Source organism: Aythya ferina (assembly GCF_964211825.1).
Source record: "Aythya ferina genome assembly, chromosome: 21".
In the NCBI taxonomy this organism is placed as follows: Eukaryota; Metazoa; Chordata; class Aves; order Anseriformes; family Anatidae; genus Aythya; species Aythya ferina.
The window spans coordinates 3,446,728-3,468,602 of NC_140319.1; the positions used below are offsets into that span (position 1 = coordinate 3,446,728).

Here is a 21,875-nt window from a genome sequence, read left to right on the forward strand (position 1 = left end):
GAACTTCTTAGCCACTGACAGCCCCAACCTGTAGTGCTCTTTGGTGATGGCTAACGAGAATGCCCACACCTGTAGCTGAGTCCAACACAGAACATAACCTAACAAGTGTTAAAATAAAGCTGTCGGTGAGAGCTGCTTGCCTTTCTGCAGACAGAACAGAGCCACAATGCTCGGTGCCCCTTCAGCGGCTGGATGCCCCCACACCTACCCTCACCCTGGGGACTTTGAGCCTGTCACATCTTCTGGTGGAAGAGGATACGACCCAGTTGCCCAAAACCAGACTTTAGGCACTACAACCCTTCCTCTCCGACATGGCCCCCTCAGCTAGTCAGAAATGCAGCCGCATGGCGGAATCCCACCTCCTGCCAGGCCTTACCCACCCCTCACAGTTACCTCAGGACCTCACTTTCCAGAAGCAGAACGTTTCACATTTGAGATGGAGGACGTCTCTGCTGTCTGCCTAAATCGCAACCTATTTGTAATTTAATTCAAGGGGTTTATGGTGCAGTTTGCCAGCTGCTGCCTTTCAGCCCAGTCAGCGGCAGACAAACCAACCCCCCCACTGAAGGGCTTCTGTGTCCCACCTTCAGGTGTGAAACCCAGGCCTCCCAACACCTTCCTCACCCCAACCCAGCCTGCTTCAGGCCTCGCTTTGAGAGGACTCCTTTGCTGCTTTTCTCCCTACCATTGCCCATCGAGGTGCTGCTTGGCTCCCCAGCCCTTCCTGCTGCACACAACGCCCTCAAGCGTGTTCTTATGCTGAGCTCCTGGGGCAGTAAGTTTGCTCTGACCTGAGAGGAAAAAAATAAAATAATGAGAAATAGACACGGTGTGCCAGTACTTTGGAACACAATGCACAAGCTGTTTTGGGCTTGTTTCGCCTCCTGCAAAGGCTGATAGCCCCTCCAGCCCACGCTCGCACCATCCACAGGCCTCAGGGGAGTGGATAAAATCTGTACAAACAGCCCTGAGGGTAAGAGAGGAGCACCCACTCCTCACCCATCTGTTGGGGTGCTCTGTTTAGCAATCAGGTCCCCAGGATGTGTCACCTGCAGGGTGACAAAGCGCCAGGGAAGGGGCAAGGGTGACCCAGCTCCTGGCTGAGCTGCTGGAGGGTGAGGGAGTGGGCACGGTGTGGGGGAGACAGAGCACGCTGCTCTTTTTGTGTGGTAAAAAAAGAGAAATAAACATACCAGGCTGGTTATCCTCAGTGCAGGTGAGGCAGAGGGGCCAGGGAAGGGTTTAAACACTCCCTATGTCCAAGTTAAGCTGCCTGCCCCAGCCTGGTACAGGAGCACTCACCCAGCAGCACCACCCCTGTGCTTTCACTGCACCCTGATGGGGCAACAGCCGCAGGTGGGCTCATGCCTCTCCTCACACCAATGCTTTGTGCAAAGATGTCATGCACTGTGCACGTTTGCAGCCCTCCCACCTTCCTCCCATGCCCCCTGAAGTCTGTCAGCCACAGGCAGGTGACCCTGATAGGAAGCAGCAGTGCCCAAACTCCCCGTCCAAATGGCAAAGAGCAGGCTCTGTGGTGGTTTTTCAGCGAGGAGGTGGCTTTTTCCATTCTGACCCACCAATTTGGGGGTTGGGTTTGGGTTGGGGTGGAGGGGAGCTGCAGGAGTCACCGGCTGCAGCACCCCAGGGTGCCCAGCCCTAAGTGCCACAGGGTGCTGAGGAGGTAACGCAGACATTGCTGTGCTGCAGCTTGACTGAAGTCCAGGGGGGATTTGCTGCAGGCGATGAAGACTTCACACCAGACGCGCTCACCTGGAAGACGAGATGGGGCCGTGCCAAATGGCAGGCAGCAGGTCTCAGAGCACGGGCTGTCAGCGTTGGCACAGGGGCTGTGCCAACAGCCTGCCATGGACAGGCTCCCACAGCCAGAAAGCAATTCCTTCCTGCCTCTGCCAGCTTGAAAGAAACAGCGAGCAGCTGCTGCCCCATCTAATCCATCCTCTGAGCCCTTTCCCCCTTCCCAGCCCAGCAGCTAGATCCTGAGGAGCCACAAAAACCTTGCCCATAACTCAGGCCACATCTGTAGAAGCTTTTCAAGCTGAGGGCTTGAAAATGTGGGAGGTTGCTGCAGCGTGCTGGCCTTCCCAGTGTGCGCACACCCAAGGGAGGGTGCTGTGAGCAAACCTCACTCAAGCATGGCTCCAACGAGAGGTAAATGCTTGGCACTCCTCTGAGTGCATTGGTTCAGTGCAGGCCTGGGAGGTGTGGGGTGGCCGCTTGGTCTTACAGCAGCACTTTGGTGCTGCATGGCACAGACAGAAATCCTCAGCCAGAAGTTCACACCAGGCCTTGTGGTGCTGCCGGAGCAGGGAAGTGAATCCTGTTCTTGTGGGGTTGGCACGATCTTCACGTGCTGGCAGGAGCACAGTATGGACTGGAGGAGGAAAAGGGCTCCAGAAAACCTGGACAAAGCTCTGTCTGAGCCAGCCCTCCTCCAGGCCTGCGTGGGAGCTGGGCTGTTTGTTGGTTTGTCTGACGTGCAACAGTGACAGGGCGATGAGTGAGGGAGCCAAACGAGCGAATGCCAAAATCTTTTATTTACAACAGTCTCCAAAAATCAAGGAACACTGAAAATAGTGAGGGTAGGAGACGACTTACAAAAGTAACACGCGTACGTTACCGTTGGGAATTGTGCTACATCACTCTGAGAACCAACACTTGAAGGTCTGCACGCGACACGGTGAAACGGCAGCGCCTCGGGGTGCTCAAACCTCTTCTCCCCAGCTCTCGACCCATCCTCCCTCCCATTTGCTCTCTTCTGCTCCCCCCTGCGAACCTTCTTGCTCCTGGCCATCACCGTCCCATCCGTTCCAGCAGCCACCCGGAGGAGGAGCGGAGGGGATGAAGGGTCCTGAACCCCACGATCACCTCCTGGGGATGGAGACAGGCTGTGAAAGACTTCCAGCTCCAGGACCCTGGGTCTAAGCCAGGGCAGAGGAGTTGGCAGAGGCCTTTGGGACAGCATAACCTGTGAACTGTGGCTTGCATGCTGTGCGGGGTGAGCAGTGATTTCAGAAGGAATAACCGAGAGACTGCGTTTGCCCTGCCTGGCTGCAAATCAATCAGCGCAGCTTCCTTGGTGGACAGCATGGGAGGATTTATGTGTGTCTCGGGGGTTTATAACCTTCCAGGAGGGCAGGCCACTCTGGTAAGAAAATTCAGGGCAGGACAAGCAAAAAGAATTAGATGTTGTGACATAAAGCAACATGCCAGTTTGCTCCAGTGGAGACAAAGCCAGGGGTCTCAGGAGACCCCTGCACCCAGACTACCAAATCAGTGCTCCCAGCAGCTCTTTGAGCATGCCCCATGTCCTTCTTGGGAATAATTTGAAGCTGACTTTGCTCTGGCATCATTTCAGGTCCAGCAGGGATCGAGAACATAGCCCAGCACAGCCACTGATTCCTTTCCAGCATCTGTAGTCTTTGAAATTGCCAGGGTTGGTGGCCAGCCCTGATGTCCCTGCTGCCTCTACAGATTCTGTAGGAGCCCAGCACCTCAAGAGCCACTGCAACAAAAGGAAACAAATGGAGCAAGGAGACCTGGCTCTATTTCTCCCTCTGATGCTGATCTTTACAAAGCACACCAAATTTGTTCCTCCTCACTCCAAAGCTGATTTAGGCAGGGCTGTTGCGAGCAGGGGCTCTGTTGTCTCACCAGTGTCTTTGGGGAACCCTGAACTCATCCAGCAGCTCTCCTGAAGGCAAGGGGCAGCAGCAGCAGCTCTGCACGTCTCAGTGCTTCAACAACGTGGAGCAATGCCCTATTGGGACTGCCAAGGGCTGCACAGGAGAGGGCTCCTGGTCAGGACAGGACCCGCTCTGTTTTGTAGGATACTGCATTTACCAAATGGCCCCCATCCTGAAACATTAACATCAGCTTTTCAGTAGGTATCCTTCATAACAGGATTTTATGAGGAAAAAGAAGAGTGGGCAGCTACCAAATATTTCACTGCAGTGTGCTGTAACCGAGAACTTGTATACATTTCTTTTTAAGTGCAGCAGTAAGATTGTTTTGGAATGGAAAAACAGCACATTCTCCCCCAAATAAGGCTGGGATCGAATATTTCCATGACACTGGGCTGCTGTGTTCAACTGTTTAAAAACATCAAAATTGGCAGCTTCATATGAAGCATTTTAGCACCTTTGCTTCCTCTGTCCAAGAAATTCTCCCTGAGAAAATCTCCAGACAGTTTTAGTCCAGCCTCCACGAGCATCTTAGGCAAAAGCAGCTAGCACTGAGAAGGCTGAACCTTGCTCGGCAAGACGGGGCCCAAGAGATGGTCTGGGCAACAGAAGAGTCATCAGCGAAAGAAGATAGGCAGAGATGTGGGAGGAATTAATTTAGGGCAAGCATCTGCTCCCGGAAAAGAGCCAGACAGGTGAGCCCTTGCTTTTTATTGCTGCGAGCATCTGCCTCAGAGCACTCATTCCCAGTAGGGCTGTCAGCCCCACCTTTGCATTTGCTCAGATAAACCCATCCATTTTCTTACCCCTATAATTTTATGAATATTTTCTAATGTCAAGGGGGACGCTGCCTCCATGGAGACGGATGTACACATCTGCCACTGATTTATTGTCTCCACAGATGGCTGGGGAGATCAGGGTGTTGCAAACGTTTTGGGGAAGGACGGGCCCTGCCTCTGTCTCTTTGACTCCGTAGCATGTGGAGAAAACACCAGCCACCGTGACCACAGAGCTGTGCAGAGTGAAGTGGGGACAAGGGGGAATATCTACTTAGACCTTAAAGACAAGTGTCATGACCATGAAGTTGTCAGCTTACCTATATTTGGTGGGTCCTTGCACTGAAAAGCATTATCTGGGATCATCTCCTGGGTCTTCTGGGATCATCTCCTGGCTCTTCTAGCATCTTACTACAATCTGGAGAGGTTCCTCCTCCTTTCTCTGCCTCTGTCTCCTTGCTGGATGTGCACAACCTCCTCAGCATGCCTTTGTGAATCATCTGTTACAGCTCTGCACCTACCTCAGGCTCTCTCATTTTCCTTCCTGAATGAGAAAATCGTTCAGAAAACAAGGGCAAGGTGATGATCCTGCTCCTGCTGGTGCCAGCCAGCCCTACAGCACCGACTACGCCTGGGCTGGCCAGGGAGGAGGAGGGAAAACGGCAGCCTTTCCTCTCCCCTGCCTGCTCCAGAAAACGGGACAGCTTCTGCCAGGTGCTAACAACTCGGTTATTTTTATCTGAGATCAGACAGTGCCAGATCAGACCTGAAACACCAAAGGTTTTCCACTACTTTGAAATTAATCTTTGCTTTCCAAGAGTGGCTGAGCGTGGTGTGCCCAGCATCACTCTGGAGGTGAGAGACTTATATAGTCCTTCATAGTGATCAAAACCACAGGGCACCTGGGGCCTGAATGCGCTTTAAGTTTTACAGGATTCAAAGCAGATCTATGCCATGCCTTAAAGCCCTTTCAAGGCTTCTCTGTGCTCAGAGAAGGAGGAACTTCCTGCAAGGCAGCACTTAGCACCTTCCTTTCTTGTCTGCTGACCTGGAAATATCCATCGGCTTTAATCACCCAAAGGAGGTTGAGCTGCAGCCAGAGCATCCCGGGCAGCAGCACCGGGGCTCCCTTGCTCTCCCCCTGCAGCACCCACCTTGATCTCTATCATCAGCACACTGCCCTCCATGCTCGCTGCTCAGGGCACCACCTGTAATTAAATCTGGAGAACAGCCATCAAGGAAAGCAAGACTTGCTGATCGATGTTGTGCTGTGTTGCACCCAGCAACTATCAAAGAAGCACAGGTTTAGGAGAGTTAAAAATACTTCCCAGAACCATTTATTCATGGGCACAAGGTTCATCCTGCAGGAACTGGGCCAGATCAGAGGTAGGGGCCAAGAAACATGTAACACTCTGCAGAAAAAAGGTAACTCAGCTGTGCTGTGGGGTGGTGAGGAAGAAATCAAATCTGGTCTGCTTATACTTTTGCCACCTTCACTGCCTGCAGCAGGAGCGCTCTGGATTTTCCCTGGCATCAACAAGGCCCAAGGAGATTCCTGTTCTCACACTTCTTTCTCCATCTGATACCTTCGGGAACCTAGCTTAGGAACAAACATTTGATCCGGTTTCAGAGGGATGGCACGATGTGAAGGCATAAGAGACGAGCAGGGATCAAAGCAGGGATTCAGCGAGCCGCACAGAAGCAGCTGCTGGTCTGTCCCAGCAGCACAGCCCCAGAGCATCGCTGGTGCTGGGGACCGGCGTCCTGGCATTTCCATTTTAAAAAGGGGGTCAATCCAGACAGAGAATGCAAAGCCACCAGGGACACGGTATCTGCAAACAAATGAGGACTCAGGCTGCTTTCTGGCCACCTCCCTCTGCTGGCATCCCTGTAAATAATGTTTAATGCATCTCCCAGTGGGCCTGACCCCTCCCCCTCTGCCGAGGACCAGATGCGCTGCATCTCAATGCACACACTTAGTTATTTCAATTTTAAGAATATGATGGAATCAGTGATGCTTAAAATGTACTTGTTAATGGCACTAGTTTGCAATTTCATTTTACTTTAATATAAACCATCTGCTGTGAGCAGGCAGCAGCCGCAGGCTGAAGCTCTGCTGCCTTCGTGTCTGCACGCGGGAGGGGGGCTCGGAGCTGTCACAGAGGGTGCCCCGCTGTGTGTCCACGCACGCTGCCAGCTTCGGGCTCTGCCTGGCCGCAGGGCTTAGCTTGCCCTCAGGTTAAGAGCTGGCTGCCAGGTCCAGGAGCAAAAATCGTTGCAGGGAGCTGGAGGCCTTCAGTTCGCTCTCCACCATGAAGAGCAGAGGCAGCGACTGGTGAGGTCACACAGGGAGCAGGAACTGGGACTGCCCAAGATTTCTAGCTCTAATCCCACAACAACCCCAGTAAGAGCTGGCTGGGAAACGTGTCCTGTGCACTGAGGCCACTGCTGGGCACAGGACACAGCAAAGGGGTCCAGACACTGCTATCCCTCAGCCCACTGCTGTTGCAAGGCTCATGTAATGATGCACTGGCCTGGCAGGGTGCAGGACATCACCTCCAGAGCCACTGGATGCTGACCCTGGCCCAGAAGAGGGAAAGGGCAGAAGGGAAGGTTTCTGACAGGGAGCAGAGGGCCTGACTTCTCCCCTTTATCTTTGTGGTTCCAGAAAGCTCTGTTCATTTAAAAAAAGAAAAGCAGAAAGAAAATTGAGAGAAGGATACCTCCTCCCCTCCTGCTTACGGGCTGAGGAATTCCCTGGGCAGCCCTCACTGTCCGTCATCCATCCATCACTACTGAAATAAATACAAGTTTAGAGCAAAACCTATTAGAAAATAAAGTGCATCTGGAGTTGAAAAACTTCTGGAAAAAAAGGGCTTTTTTTTTCCTCTTTTTTTTTCTTACAAAAAATATCCTTTAAAAAAAAGAAAGCAAAAAGAAAAGGGAGCGAGAGGACAGAGCGTGCGGCTCTTGGTGTAAGGTCTACAGGGCTGTCCCGTTGGGGAGGGGGATGTTAAACCCACTCTTCAGCAAGGCAAGGCAGATGCATAGCCCCAGCAGGCCGGCGAGGAGCACTCCTGCCACCGCCTTGATGCAGGAAGTCCTGCTCCGGGTGAAGGTGCCGGGCCCCATGATGCTGAGCAGGGCTGTGCTCACAGTGAGCGTGTAGAGGATGGAGACTCCCGTGTTGAGGGCCACGATCTTCCCAAACTTGGCGAAAGGGGCGATGATGCAGAAGAAGAGGGGGACGGTGGCGATCCCCGTGGTGACGGCGCTGGAGACGATCGCCACTCCCACGTGACGGACTGCTTCAATCGTCCTCCACTGGCGGCACGCTGTGGGGTCCTGGAAGAAGGGACAGCGGTGTTAAAGGATTGTGGGGACAAGCACATGGGGCTGCAGTGGTGTTTTAGCCTTTGGGAAGGTGGCTTAGCTCGTGGGGTCCTGGTCTGGGACAGAGATGCTGTGTGAGTGCGGATCTCAGAGTTCATGCAGGCTCTGAGCACGCTGGGCAAACAGCCATAAAGGTAAAATCCATCAGAGGCAAAGGCTGCTGGATGTTGTGCCTCCATCAGTGCCTCCTTTCAGCCATATCAGGCTGACTGCTGGACCCGCATGACAGACACTGTACCTGGGGAACAGAGATTCCCCAAGCTTTTGGGGCATCCATCCCCAAGAGGGAGATGTTAACCAGGCCAGAGGAGGTCCAGCACAGCAAGCCAAAGTGATTTGCTGAAGTTACAGGGTGAGCGTGGGGCTGTTCCAGTGCAGGACTGTCTTCAGTGGGGCAGGAAAGGGTATTGCTTTAGACACAGGCGTGTCCAGTGGCCAGTGAGGGACAACCATGTGGGTTGGACCCTCAGCTGGGTTTGTTGTATAACCATGTGGGTCGGACACTGAGCTGCTTACTGTCCCCAGGTGTATCAGCTCACATCAGTCTCTGACAGCTGGAAAAGCAGAAAGCAGCTCAAGCATGAGGTTGGCAAGACATCCCCTCTTGCCCATCATGCCTCGTGTCCTGCATCATAGCCGAATGGTACAGAGGGCACGAGAGGATACAAGGCTGTAGGAGGAAGAGAGCTCACCTCGGTGTGGTGCAGTGGCAGGTTTTCCCCTGCCAGCAGGTAGCCCTCCACCAAGTGCACGCAGTAATCGACAGAGGAGCCAACGAGGATGGAGAGAGAAATGGCTTCCACAGCCCCCATTTCCCAGCCAGACCAGTACATGATGGTCACCACCAAGCAGACCACCCCTGCGTGAAAAAGGTCACGTTAGGCAAGTTTAAAGGACACAGGGAGTGCTGCTCAGCCCTACTGCTACAGCTCCATCAGGGATTTTGAGCTCACAGCCCTGCAGGTCTCCATGCTAGCCAGTCAGAACCTTGTACATGTCCTGCCCACAAAGGCAAACACCTCCCTCACCTTCCAGTGGCCATGGGACCCTTCAAAAAGGCACTCAGACCTGCTCAGAGCAGCAAAGAAACTAACTGAAATATCAGGCAAAAAAGACAGACTGATGCCAATCCAAACTAATGCTTGTTAAAAGAATCCAAGCACAAGCCAGTGTGCCTATGTGCACTACAGGCAAGAAGGCCCTTTGTTTTGTTTGACGGAGTTTACACACAGCCTGAGCACATGTACAGATTTTTCTTAAAGGCAAGAGTGATGTTTGTTTGTGAGTCATGTGTGGGAGACTAAGTGGTTTTAAAATGATAGATTTGATTTTTTAAACTGGGAAGTTTAGCAACACACTTAGTCCATAATATCGTCAAATCACCAGCCAGGGAGAGGGAGCTATTTACAAATTTGCTTCAAATGCTAACAAAACCGCTAAAATATTCAGCTTTGAAAATCTCCCACTGCTTGGAAACAGCAGCCATGGTGCAGATCCTTGGGAAGGAGTGCAATTGTTATTCAGAGCATGTGGGACTTAATCACATTATTATACATAACAGGCAGGGATGGCATTTGGGTAGCTAAACCCCTTATTTAAACAAATAGAAGGGATTGTGTAGATAAAACACACTGGGAATTAGACACACAAATCTGTTTTCCCAAGGAGGTTCCTGTGCATTTGTTGAGAGTTTCTCCCATTCACCTAGGTACACCAGGATTGAGTCCAGGAAAGCCAAAAGAGTTGACACAAAGTAGGAGCAATTCAGTTCAAATCACTGGAGGCTCAGCAGTGCCACAACCAGCAATTTCAGAGGAAGGGAAAGCTTGGCACGGTGGGACTGGTGTTTTTACCTAAAATGCTGAGCAGCACCGGCAGCAGGAGGAGGATGTGGGTGGTGAACACCGCCACCGCAGCCACACAAATAACCAGCGAGAGGATGAGACCGTACAGGGCACTCTGCACTCCTGGAAAATAAACAGTTGGAACAATTGGAGTCTGGGATGGTGACAGCTGGCATGAGGGGGGCACCGTGTCCCTGCTGGTGACAAGGCATGCAGGGACTCCTGCTGGCACTGATGGAAAGGGGAGGATGAGAGTGGGAGGTGGGTGATCCAGGTCCTATTCTTGCCTCCCCCATCAACAGGGGAAATTCCCTCACCTCTATTTCCCTGGGCCATGCTTAGGATTTTGACAGTATGTGCTGCTTGGGGTAGAAATGAGCTTTAGGACTTTGCACAGCAATGATAAGGGACTTAGCACAGCAATGATAAGGGATATAATGCTTGTCCATAAAATGGAGCAAAGAGTGCTGTGAAGATACAGAGAGTCTAGGTTCCTCAGGGAGAAAAGTATGGCAGTCACTTGCCTATAATCTCCATGAAGATCTGCTTCCAGTGCTCACAGGTCTGGAAACCATGTCGGAGAGCTGAGCCCTCTGGGAAAAGCTGGAGTTGCTGCTGCAGAAATGTCTCCCATTTCAGATAGTCAGCGTATGTCTGGAAGGAAGATTTCCCCTTGTAGGTTGTCTGTAAGAAGATTAACATGTTATTCTTGTGTCCTGCTCTCAGAGGCAGGGTATGCAAGGGTAGAGGTAGAACAAGCCAGCTGGAGAGCAGATGAGCAGATCCGCCACCAGCTCTTGCCCAAGCTCTCACAGTAAGAGCATAAGCAGCTACTTCTTAGCAACTCGTGAGTGGAGGCGTCTGTCTGCAGCCAGGCACAAACACTAGCAAGCACCAATTATGGCTGCAAATGAAAGTGGCCGGTGCAGAAAGAGCAGAGCTAAACCCCCTGAAGTCACGAGAAGAAACTGTCACAAGGATAGATGGCGATGACACGTGCTCACCGATTCAAACGCCATGGAGATCCACTGCACCTTCCCATCCTTCACGCCCACTGCCCCGTGAGAGAGCTGGCCAGGCAGCAGGTTCGGCTCAGGGATGTTCTTGCACTCAGGGTGCAACATCTGCAGAAAGGAGGAGATGCTATAACCTGGAGAGAAAGAAAGAGCAAGGGATGGAGGACGAGCAAGGGATGAGGACAGGACAGGGAAAGGGAGCACATGGGAACAAAGGTGAAGAAAACAAGTGAAAGCTGCAGCTCCCACTTGTCAGCAGCTGCTTACTCTGACTTGCAAAAGCACTTATCTCAGCACCAGAGCCCTCAGCTGCTGCTAGCTTGACAGGGCACATTCGGTGCCATCAGCACCAACCAGGACATGCCCACGGCTGTCCCCAGTTGTCAGGAAGCAGCACAAACAGCGAGTGCTCAGTTAAACCAGCACAGGACCTGTCTGCGTGACCTGGAAGGGTTTTTCTCCAGGTGTAAGGTTGGCTTTTGGCCTGAAGCCAGTAATCCTTCCTAAAGTTGGCTCCATAACCACATGACCTCTGGAGCTGGAAGAGAGAGTCACTGGTTAGGGATGTGATGCCACATGGGAACTGAGGAGTTACTCAGGAGTTACTAAGAAGAGATTTACTTGACCTACAGATTATATCACCACCAATGCCTGCAACTTGAAAGAACAGATGCAGCTTTGTTCTTATCATCACTGGATTAATTTTTTCTGATTTGCTGGTGAGGACCCCAACTCAGACAAGCACTGCTGCAAACAGAGCTGCAGAGCAGGCCTCTGATATTGCTGTCTCACTCGCTGTGTATTTCTCATCCGTGAAACAATCAGTACAACACATGGAAGCATAGAGTGAATAGCTTGTGGAGGTGGGAGCTGTGACTTGGGCCAGGTGGAGCCAGGCAGAGCTGTGCTGCAGGCAGCTCAGGAGAGCTGACTGCTGAGAAACCCCTCTCCTCCCTGCACCATCTGCATTTATCACTGACTGGTGCATTCATTTCCTTTCCCTGCTTCATCAAGGTGGAATCTGAACGTTTAAGAGCCCTTAGCAGCTACGTTCCTCAAGCTGGAGGGTGAGAAGCAGTCTGTGCCCAGGGACCCCGGACCTCCCCAAGGACCCCACATACCAGAGGGCAGGCACTGAGCCCCTCCTGGCTTTACCAGCTCGGTGTTGCTGGCGATGGCTTTGCAGAGGCGGCACAGGTTGCCAATCTCTTTGAAGAGGTCGAAGCTGTCATCATAGATAACGCTGCCCTTTCACAAGGAGACACAACAACAAGAGCACCACACGTGAGGCATGTACACAGCAACTGGCACAAGGCAGAACTTGACCCTGGGCACACGGCCTGGCACCATCTTATACAGACCACAGGTTTTTACAGTGGAAAGAACATCAGACATCTTTGCCTCACCAGACAACCCAGGAAAAAAATACATAAAAAATAAAAATCAGGCAGTGTGACTGAAGAACTGGTGAGCGTGTGGCTACCAGGGCATACCCCAAAACATCAGGGTCTGCCTAAGGAGAATTTTTGATTCCCTGGCAGTGCCCAGCACTTAACACCAACTTTCTGCCTACCCCACTGCTTGTGTTTCATACTGCCCTCTCCAGAGGCAACAGGCAAAGGCTGATTCTGTACAGTGCCCTCAAATCAGAAGGCAAGATGAACAGCAGAAAGCTGAAATGCATCTGCCAACTGACCAGAGCTAAATGCGATTTTGCTGGGGAAAGGCTGGGAGTACATCAAGGTACCAGATTTGGGAGATAAATTGTTCCTGAAAAAGTCACATCTAGGAACCTTCCTCTTGAGTAATTGTTATGTATTTTTCCACGTTACTATCTCATAATAAAACAAACAATTATAGAAAAATATCTTGACTTTGTAGTGACATTTCCACACTGAGCTCAAGATGGGTTTGATTCTAAAATCCCCAGGAAAGCCAGACTCAGACTAAAAATTAGAAGGTAAGATACTGTGCTCAGAAAGAGATTTTCTGAAAAGTCTGAAGTGATTTCAGTAAAGGGCTTCTTCAACCCCATTATTCAGGAATTTGCTAAACAGAAATGTGCTTTTGGCTCATCACAAAGCTGCCACCTCTGCTACTCCATCTGTCCAGATTTCTGGACCATACTACCTGGGAGGCAGAGATTAACTAGATACCATCCAGGGAGACCTTCCTTCACCCATCAGCCCCAGGCATGCCAGGATTTGTGTACCATGTCTCCAATGACGTGGTTGTCTGAACGTCCTGTGCGATTAATCCCTCGGATACCAAAGACCACAAACACCATGGCTCCTGTGTCCACCAGCGGCCGCACTGCTGGCTTCCCACAGCCCGTGTTCATGCAAGGATTAAATCCAGAGGTTGCTGACAGCTTTGCTTTGGGTGCTGCTATCAAATACAGAAGAAAGAATGGTTACCTCAGAAGAAGCCAACAACCCAGCTGACTCTCCAGCCCAGTCAGCAGCAAGATGTGGCTGAACAGGTACCCATCAGCCTTACCTTTCTCACTGGGAACATAAAGGATGCCTTTGGTGGGTCCGTCTGGGCTAGAGCTGAGAAGACAGCCAGGAGGTGCCACACACACTCGGCCGTGGTAGGGAGGCTTGTGTGACTGGGCGAAATACAGTTTCCTGTGCAACAAAGAGAGTTCATTACGGGAACGCAGGGGTAATACAGATGTGTCCACACACATCTGTAAGAGCTACACAGGCAGAGACATTCTTGGGGACAGAGGGATGGAAAAGGTGAGCAGCTCCAGGCTTGGATCCCTAGCCATTGTGCATTGTGTGCTGCCTGTTCAGCCCCAAACTTCAGGTGGGTAAGGGCAAGACAAAGACCAGCAAATTCTTTTTGCCCCCCAAAGAAGCCCGCAGTGACAGTTCTGCACCTGGCAAGCCCCTGGCATATTGATGATATTATGGGCCTGCAAAATAACGCTGCAAAGATGGGGTACATGTGCAAAAAGACCTAGGGCCAGGGATGCCACCAGCTGAGGTCAGGGCTGGCACTGGACACTGGACATCCCGTATCAGCCATTCAGCTGTACTGCTTTTGCTGCCTGGCTGTGGGTGGGTTTGGGAGGGTTACCGCGTTCGCTGCTGCTCCTTGGCGGCCACATAGAAACTGAAGTCGAACTTCCAGCCTCTCTTGGTATCACAGGACAAGGTGGTCATCATCCACTTCCTGGGGCTCGTCTGCTTAAGCAGCCCTACTGTGGACACACAAGCTGTCAGCTTCCTGGTGAAGTTACCGAAAGGCACTCTATACACCTAAGCAATGGATTAATGAAAACAGACACTTAACTCCACAAGGTTGCAGCCTGTCACATGTTAGCATCACACACTCCCCTCCTCCCAGGGCACTGGCACAACCACACGGAATGAGCGCTGCAGGCACAAACCCAGCCAGTCCCCAGCCTGCCTCCTTCCCAGGGTGCTGGGCAGTGTGTGATGGAGCCCCTCACCACCCCCATTCTCTGTGGCCTAGGTTGGGTGCTGGCTGCTCTGTCCGGGGTGAGGGCGATATGAAAAGCAGTTCTGCTGGGGGTGCCTATGCACAACGTGGCCTGTGAACTGTGTCGCCTGCTCACCAGCTATCTGGGCATGGACAGAAGGAGGCAGTGGGAATCCAGCTGTTTCAGTTGCAGTTCTACTAGAATAAGGCCAGCTGATGATGCCAGGCCTCAGCTGATCCCCAGAGATGCCCACACTTCTGTTGCTGACAGTACTGTGGCAGTGCAAGGCATAACCTCTAACAACACCCTCTGCATTAGCTACCTTACTGCAATGCCCTGGATATTTCACCCTGAGCTACCCAGGGCCCTGTGGAGAGACAGGAGGCTCTTGTGCTCACCTGCTGAGTGCTGCACTCTTGATATAGGGGTCCAACATCCCTGGACTGACTCACCTGGAACGAAGGCACCTCCCCGTCTCCTGGTGACACCATCTGCCAGGGGGCAGGGACGCTGGCGTTGAGAGAGAATCTGTAGATGGCTGGCCTTCCCTTGCTCCTGGACTTGGAGATATACACAGTCCCCTGCAGATCTGGAGCAAACAGAGAGAGGGCATGAGGGCCAGTGGTACTTCTCAACCAGCAAATCCTACAGACACGGGAATTGGGGTTCCTCTGGTCTGTTGTTTCCTCTGGGGCAGCAGGCACAGCCTCTGCCTTCGAGCAGCACAACACACATTTCAAAGGATTTCATAAATATATCCTGAGCTGCAGTAATTCCTGATGGCTTATTGATTCATGTCAGCTCAGGACCTGGCCCAATAACTCTTTTATTCTCAAAATCCCCTGCAAAGCAGGCTAAATTTACTCTCCTCATGGCCTGCCAACAAGGCTGTGATACAGGACAGGGATGCAAAAGCTCTGAGCTCCTAGCCCTCAAACTAGTGCTCCTGGTGCTCAAACTAGGCAGACCAGAGGGATTTGTTGCTAGACTGTATTGCCATCTGGACTACAGGACACTGTCCTGGAGAACAGTAGGCATTCTGGAAGGGGATGGTCATCATGACCCTGATATATAACATCCAGCACCAAACCAGGGCTCAACAGGGCTGTGTCCAAAGAAAATTATTCTCCATTAGTTATTCTGAGGTCATATGATTTATGTTTTTTGTTTGTTTGATTATAAGATGGGGCCAAAAATCAGTCATCATTTCCCACTTACCTTGCTGCCCTGTATCACTTATGCTCCCTTTGCTTCCCCAAGGTGACCCTGAGCCTCTTTTCTTTTTCTCCAAGGAAGTTCGGATGTTGTTCTGCAAGCTGTGGGGCTTTTCCTGAAACAAACCTGTCCAACAAGGTTACTCAGGGAGGAAAGAGTGAGTGGTATGACACAGAGACCTTCCAGCCCTGCACATGCCACTCACTTGAGTAGGTAACACATCAGGGACTCTGCTAACACCAAACACTGAGCCACAGACCCCAAGCTGGTCACTGGCACAGTCCCTTATGAGTAAAAATAGATCATGTTCCTAGATTATAAAGGAATTAGCTCCAGCAGAAACACTCAGGCAGTTCCTGGCTAAAGCAGCTGTTCAAAGTACTCTACTCCTACAGACAACTCCACCACCCTACTCCCAGCATGTGCCTTCCTTCAGCAGGATCCATCCAATACCCAACGAGATATTTTTAGAATTGTAGTCCTCTATCTCCTTTTCTAGCTCTCCCAGCTCAGGGTCTGGGCCAGGCTGCATCCCCTGTGTCCTAGGGGCCAGCACTCTCACCTGAGCAGGTAATGCAGGAGATGCCTTCAGCACTCAGGTTGTATTTCAGGTCTAGCAGCACCTGGATGTTTGTGTCTGGCCGGAACAAGACTGGAGCACGGCTTGCTGGACGGAGGCGGCTGGCAAAGAATATGGATAGGAGCAAAACAACGAGAAAGAGCCCTGCAAGGAGAAGCCCTGGTAAGTGTATGGGACCCTGCGTGCATCTTGCTCTTAGGACATAGTCAGCAAGGGCATGGAGGAAGGATGCTGTTTTTAAGAGGAGAAGGAAACAGCCCCTAAAGCACAGTGGCAGCTGGGCTTTCCTGTACTGAGCCCCATGCCTGGATAACCTCATCAGGGCCTGTCATTTCAGACCTGAGTGAAAGGAGAGGGATGGAAAAATCTCCAGGATCCTCGTGCAGTCCCCTTAGGGACCATCTGTTCTGGGGATGCTCATCAACTGTGTTAGAAGCCATCTATTACATCCCCTTTCTCAGTCTCCTGTCACTAATAATCAAGGCTTGGAGACGAATTGAGATGCTGTCAAACCCTCTAAAACCCATGCAGATGGAACATCCCCCCTCCTTGCTTACCCACAATCACCCATCTGCTCTTTACTGCAGACCACAGCACCCAGTGCTCCAGCAGCTCCTGCAGATGGGCTATCAAGTGACCTCGGCTGCTCTTCTCCACAGTGAGCTGCAGATTTTCTGGCATCACAGACACCAAGGGAACATCCCCCATTTCCAGAGAGACTAGAAAGAGAGAAATCAAAGGCAGTCTCAGTAGTCAGTATCACGAGTGCCTCTCATAGCTTCCTGCTCTCCTTCACAAAATCTCCTGCGAGGTGCTGCACAACTCAGTCAAGCTAAGGCGATGTGATAAGATCCAGGCAGGGGCAGTGACTAGCCCAGGATGCAATAAGAAGCATCTTTGGCCATTGACTGACATGTAACAAGTTACACTACTAAATCCACAGCTCAGCTGAAAGCCTGTGCTTCAGGTTATTCTTCCTCTGCCAGATCCCACTAACATTGTGGATATGAGCACAAAGACACCGCGTGCTTCTTGGGCCAATCAGAATTTGTCCTTCTGTCCCACTGAGCATATCTGGAAGCTAACGACACACAGCTCACCTCCTCCTGACTACAGCCTGGCTCCTCCATGATCCCTCATCGCTCAGGGATGCCCAGGGAACCGCCCTCTTCTCTGCAGGTGAGAAGTGTTCACTTGCTCTAGTGGAGTCAAAGAGTGCCTGGCATGCTGTACAGCTGACCCACAAACCATGCTTGATCACCAGCTGGAACAAGCTGCTTTGCTACTTCATGAGTTCCCTGATGCCCAAGGGTCCCCAGAGAAAAGCATCCTGCTGTTTACTCTGCTCAGAAGGGAAGGAGTGATTTCCATACATTACCATCTCATGTGTCCCCAGCATACTAAGAAGACAGCTCTTGCAGCGCAGAGCCAAAGCACAACTGTCTGTGTAGCAAATGCTGCTCGGAGCCCACCCTGAGGGGGGAAGGTCTAGGCACTGCCATGGAATTGATGGGCCCTCAGCCAGGGATATATTTGCCTCCAGTTCCACTCTGCTGCTAGGCCCAAAAGGTACTCTCTGCCCAGACCCACTCCAATTGTGGTTTTTAAAAGGAAGAGATCCTAGCAAGATTTAGAAGCATGTTTTTAAACAAGAGCATGAGCCCTTAAGCACCCTTATCTCCAATCAGAGCTAGAAGGAGTATGTCCTGCTAACAAGTGATAGGACATTTCTGGGCTCTCTTTCTAGATTGCTTGTGCAGTCTCAGACAACTCATTGCCCCCTCCTTGCCACGAGGGAGGAATTGCTCTGAGGAGGTCATGCTGGAGAATGACAACATGTTCTCTTGCCTGCTTCCCAAATGCAGCGCTCCAAATGGCAGGGAAGAGGGAAGAACATCCTCTACTTGAAGGTGATCTGTCCTGGTGCTACAGATTCGATGCTTCATGGCTACATCCACGTGGCAATTAGTGATTCCCAACACCAAGTACAGTCCACTTTAGACCCAAGAAGGTTAGCAAAGCAGTTAGCAAGCATGTATCTGCAGCCACTGAAGATCTCAAAGCATCCTGCAGTCACTAGTGAACTCAGACTTCTACCCACAACTTTTGTGGCAGCATCATTTTGTGACACCCTCCTGCTTAAAAGTAGGTGAACTGAGCATGGACAGGAGAAGCTCCAGGATGGACAGGACAGCATAGTCCCCCTGAAGGCACAACACAACAGGCACATACCAGTCTCCTCCTCCACGCTGAGCAGTGGGATGTCATCATCGAGATAGGGAAGCGTCTCTCGGCCTGCTCTGGAGGTGGCTTCAGAGGCAATGAAGAGATCTTCAGCCAGGTGCAAAGCACTCTTTTTGGTGCATTTCTGACTGCAGCTAGATTGGGGCAGAGAAGGAGACAAAGGAATGAGCTTTAAGTCATGTACTCTGAAGTTACCAATGGTCTCCTTCAATGGTCTCCTTCAGCAACAAGGAAAGCAGCAACAGCCTGCTCCAATTACTTGGAAAGACAACAGGCAGTGCCGTGAGCAATTTCCATTGCTAAGTGCTGAGAGGTCAGGGGCTGAGCTGCTACAGCAAAGCAGTAGCAGGTTGGGCTGAATAAACAGAGCAGGGCTGAGCCACACACACTGGGCACTGAGTGACGGCAGTTTCAGCAGTTCATATCCCTGCTAATGAATTAAATCAGGCCAGGTCATCTGCACTGCTAAAGAGCAGGGGAAGGGAAATGTGCTGACTTCCAAACACAAAGCTGCATGCATTGCTTGTGCTTGCAGGCAGGAGGTGATCTGTCTGCTGGGCTTGCATCTGCACAGCCTGAGGATTGTGGCTGTGCAGTAAGTGCTCTGAGGACACAAATGGCCCCAACACTTCATGGGATTCAACAAAGAGGTATGACAGACACTGCTGAGTCTGTCTGCTGGGTGGCACCAGCAGAGGGAATGAGATTAGGGCCTGGCCCTTCTATTTTGCTTTGATCTGGAAGGGCAGCAGCTATATTTTCTACTCTTGGAGAACAAACAATGGCAAAACCAAGCTATCTGAGGGGGAATGAGGATGACAGAGAGGATTGGGTAAGGATTTATCCTGGCCATGGGCTCCAGCCGCAACTTCCCACTCCCAAACAGAACTCACCTGGTTTGACAGGAGCTCTCTAGTGGGGACACATAAAGGGTCCATATTCCAAGAGCAGCTGGCATGGTGAAGAGCACAGCTACCCAGCAGCAGGACACAATCAGTGACATGAAAAGTCCAAAATCATGCACAGCTGGTATCTGCATGAAGACAAAGAACGTGGGTTTGGGATCAGAGAAGTGCTGGGACAGGAAACCGAGAGAGACAGAAAGATATCTGGAGGAACCTGAGAATAGCTCATACTGCTCTCAGTCATGGTAGTCAGCAAACCAGGCAGGAGCTGAGTCAGAGCCTGACAGCCACTGGATTCCTTTTGATCAATGGCACAGGAGATATTGGCATGGATGCAGATACAGAGAGAGTGTGTACTGCCTTAGAACAGGCAAGAGAGGGCCGTCTAGGGAAAGTAAGTCTGGCATGCCCCTGTGCTCAGAGGGGCAAAAAGATGGTATTGGCAGCTTCATTCTCTTTTAGGGCCTTTGGAAGAAATAGAAAGCCCCAAATCCCCAAACTGCAGCATACCTGAGAGAAGATGTTGGCAGCATATGCTGCAGCTGTGGTCAGGGAGGTGAAGAAGGTGGCCTTCCCCGCTGTCTGGATGGTGTGGATCATGCGCAGCTGCACGTCCTTCAGGTGGGTGGCTTGGCGGTAGGTGTTGATGAAAACAAAGACATCATCAACCCCTAGGGAAAAAGGGAAGGGGAGTTCGATACTTAACTCACAACAGGGACACGTGTACTGAAAATCTAATTTTCCCTGAGCTTCTGATCTGAAAATCCTCCCCTCACAAACAATGGAGGGAACGGGCTTGCAAATTTGATCTGCATTTGTCACCATCACCTTCCTCTCTCCCACAAGCAGCAGTTAAGGCAAGGCAACACACATAAACCGGAGTAAGTATGTGCTTACCGATCCCCACGATGACGAAGGCAGCCACCCCATTAAGTATGCCCAGGTACTGGATCCCAAAAACCACGTGGTACAGGAACAGAGCCACCAGACAGCTTAGCCCGATGCTGGCAATGCCAAAGAATGACAGGAACACTGTAGGAGGAAAGAAACGTGGAGAAAACACTACTGCTGGCCACCCTCAGGGATTACAGACACCTCCCACCTGCCCTGCTGTGGTACTGGCTCCCAGGAGTGTGCTGGGGAGAAAGAATAGCTCTGGGCTGTAGGAGTACAGCTTGAAGACTCCCCCCTATGAGCCCCATCCACAAGACTATATCAGCCTTACACCAGAGTCAGCAAGAGAGGAACCCATATCTCACTCCTGTTCTTTTGTGAGCTTTCTCCCTACAAAGCTCTTTTCCCCACAAAGCTCTGCTCTGCAGAATCAGACTTGCAAGACCTTCTGCCTGCTGCTGTGCCACGAAGCCAGGTTGGAGCCAGGGCATCAGAGCCTCTCCTGGGGCTTGCCCACAGACACGGGAAGGCACGGCACATTTGGCTCCGTGTGAGAGCAGAGCAGCTCTGACTGCAGCCTACCTGAGCAGGAGGTGAGGATGTAGACCAGGACTGCTATGCAGCTGCTGCTGATGAAGGCCAGCAACATGTCATTGTTGAAAGTCCTCCTTACTTCGTAGTCAAACAAATCCGTCCCTCCATACAGCACCTGGACTTTGCTGGGTGGGAAGATACGAAGGGAAAAGAGTAGGCAGTGTTGAGTGTAAAGGCAGCAGAGCCAGGGGATTTATCAAAGCACATCATCCCCCCCAGGGCCAAAGGAGGTCACTGCTCTAATAAACTTGGCAGATCTCTGAAGAAGCAGTGAACTCAGAGCAGTGAAAGCAGGTTGAACTAGATTGCTGCTGGAGGTGAAGTTCACACAAGAAGGGAGAAAAATAAAAGAGCAGGTCCAGTATTTTTAGAATTCCTCCAGTGCCTGGTGGGTCTGTGCCACTAATGGACTTCTTGCTGTCAGCAAACAGCTTCTGAAGCCTCAAAAGGCAATTCCATCTAGAATCCTAATCATTGCTTATTATATTAAGCACAAAGGTAATAACCAACGGATGCAGGCAGAGTTGGAGCTTATCAGGAGCCATATGATTTACCAGCCTCTGCTTCTGGAAGCAGACTCTGAGCGGAAGTAATCCAAGATAATTTAAGCAGTACAATAGCTGTGCACCATAGGAGACTACCAGGAATCCAAGCTTTAGAACTGAGCCTTGGCCCCAAATTCCCTTTTGACTTCTCCTAGCTGCAGCCCACTCTGCCAGCCCATTGCTGAGAACAAACACTCGGTGGATGCTTGTTTTCAGGGCTAACAAGGGCTGACTGCACTTCACTCTGCTTTTGAAGATCAGTGTCCCTTCATTCTGGGACCTATTGAGACTCAGAGCAGCAGAGAGCTGGGGACTGAGAAGCTGTACCGCCTTCCCCCAGCTCTCTGGGTACTGGGCTACCTTTTCCTTTTGATCTATTTTACCTTTTCACTTCCACAAGCATTGAGCAAAGCTCTGTTCGGCAAGAGCCGTACAGACCAGATGCTGAAACAAGTCTGCACTTCCTGAAACTGATTCTGCTCTTACATTCCTCTCCTCATCCCTCTGTGCAGAGAGTGGACACTTCTGGAAGGATTTCTGCTGGCATGGGCAAAAGCAGAATCAGACGCACAGGCTGATGCCCTCAGTAAGGGCCATTGCACTCCTTGCACCATATCAGCTGGGGCCAAACTCAGACCAGGAAGGCAGAGCAGCAGCTTGGCTGGAGCCAGTGGGATTGGACTTGTGAGATGGAAGCAAACAGACCCAATG

The 21,875-nt window shown here is 51.3% G+C and overlaps 1 protein-coding gene across 4 annotated transcripts in view; it reads right to left on the minus strand.

The window, feature by feature from the left end:
• Positions 1-4,863: 4,863 nt before the first annotated feature.
• The window catches only part of DISP3 (dispatched RND transporter family member 3), a 39,657-nt gene continuing 22,645 nt past the window's right edge, over positions 4,864-21,875 (minus strand). For 3 of the 4 annotated variants that reach the window (XM_084494807.1, XM_084494808.1, XM_084494806.1), the window contains exons 4-21: positions 20,608-20,744; positions 20,029-20,163; positions 19,642-19,802; positions 19,120-19,259; positions 18,215-18,360; positions 16,540-16,701; positions 15,965-16,126; positions 15,406-15,528; positions 14,640-14,776; positions 13,821-14,002; positions 13,233-13,363; positions 12,946-13,121; positions 11,855-11,981; positions 10,722-10,867; positions 10,242-10,401; positions 9,727-9,840; positions 8,566-8,732; positions 4,864-7,825 (exon numbers count right to left, since the gene is read on the minus strand). In XM_084494807.1, coding sequence (XP_084350933.1) covers positions 7,463-7,825; positions 8,566-8,732; positions 9,727-9,840; positions 10,242-10,401; positions 10,722-10,867; positions 11,855-11,981; positions 12,946-13,121; positions 13,233-13,363; positions 13,821-14,002; positions 14,640-14,776; positions 15,406-15,528; positions 15,965-16,126; positions 16,540-16,701; positions 18,215-18,360; positions 19,120-19,259; positions 19,642-19,802; positions 20,029-20,163; positions 20,608-20,744 — 2,869 coding nt within the window. In that variant the 3' untranslated portion in view covers positions 4,864-7,462. The remainder of the gene's footprint in view (positions 7,826-8,565; positions 8,733-9,726; positions 9,841-10,241; positions 10,402-10,721; positions 10,868-11,854; positions 11,982-12,945; positions 13,122-13,232; positions 13,364-13,820; positions 14,003-14,639; positions 14,777-15,405; positions 15,529-15,964; positions 16,127-16,539; positions 16,702-18,214; positions 18,361-19,119; positions 19,260-19,641; positions 19,803-20,028; positions 20,164-20,607; positions 20,745-21,875) is intronic. The other variant, XM_084494805.1, reaches the window with a different exon arrangement.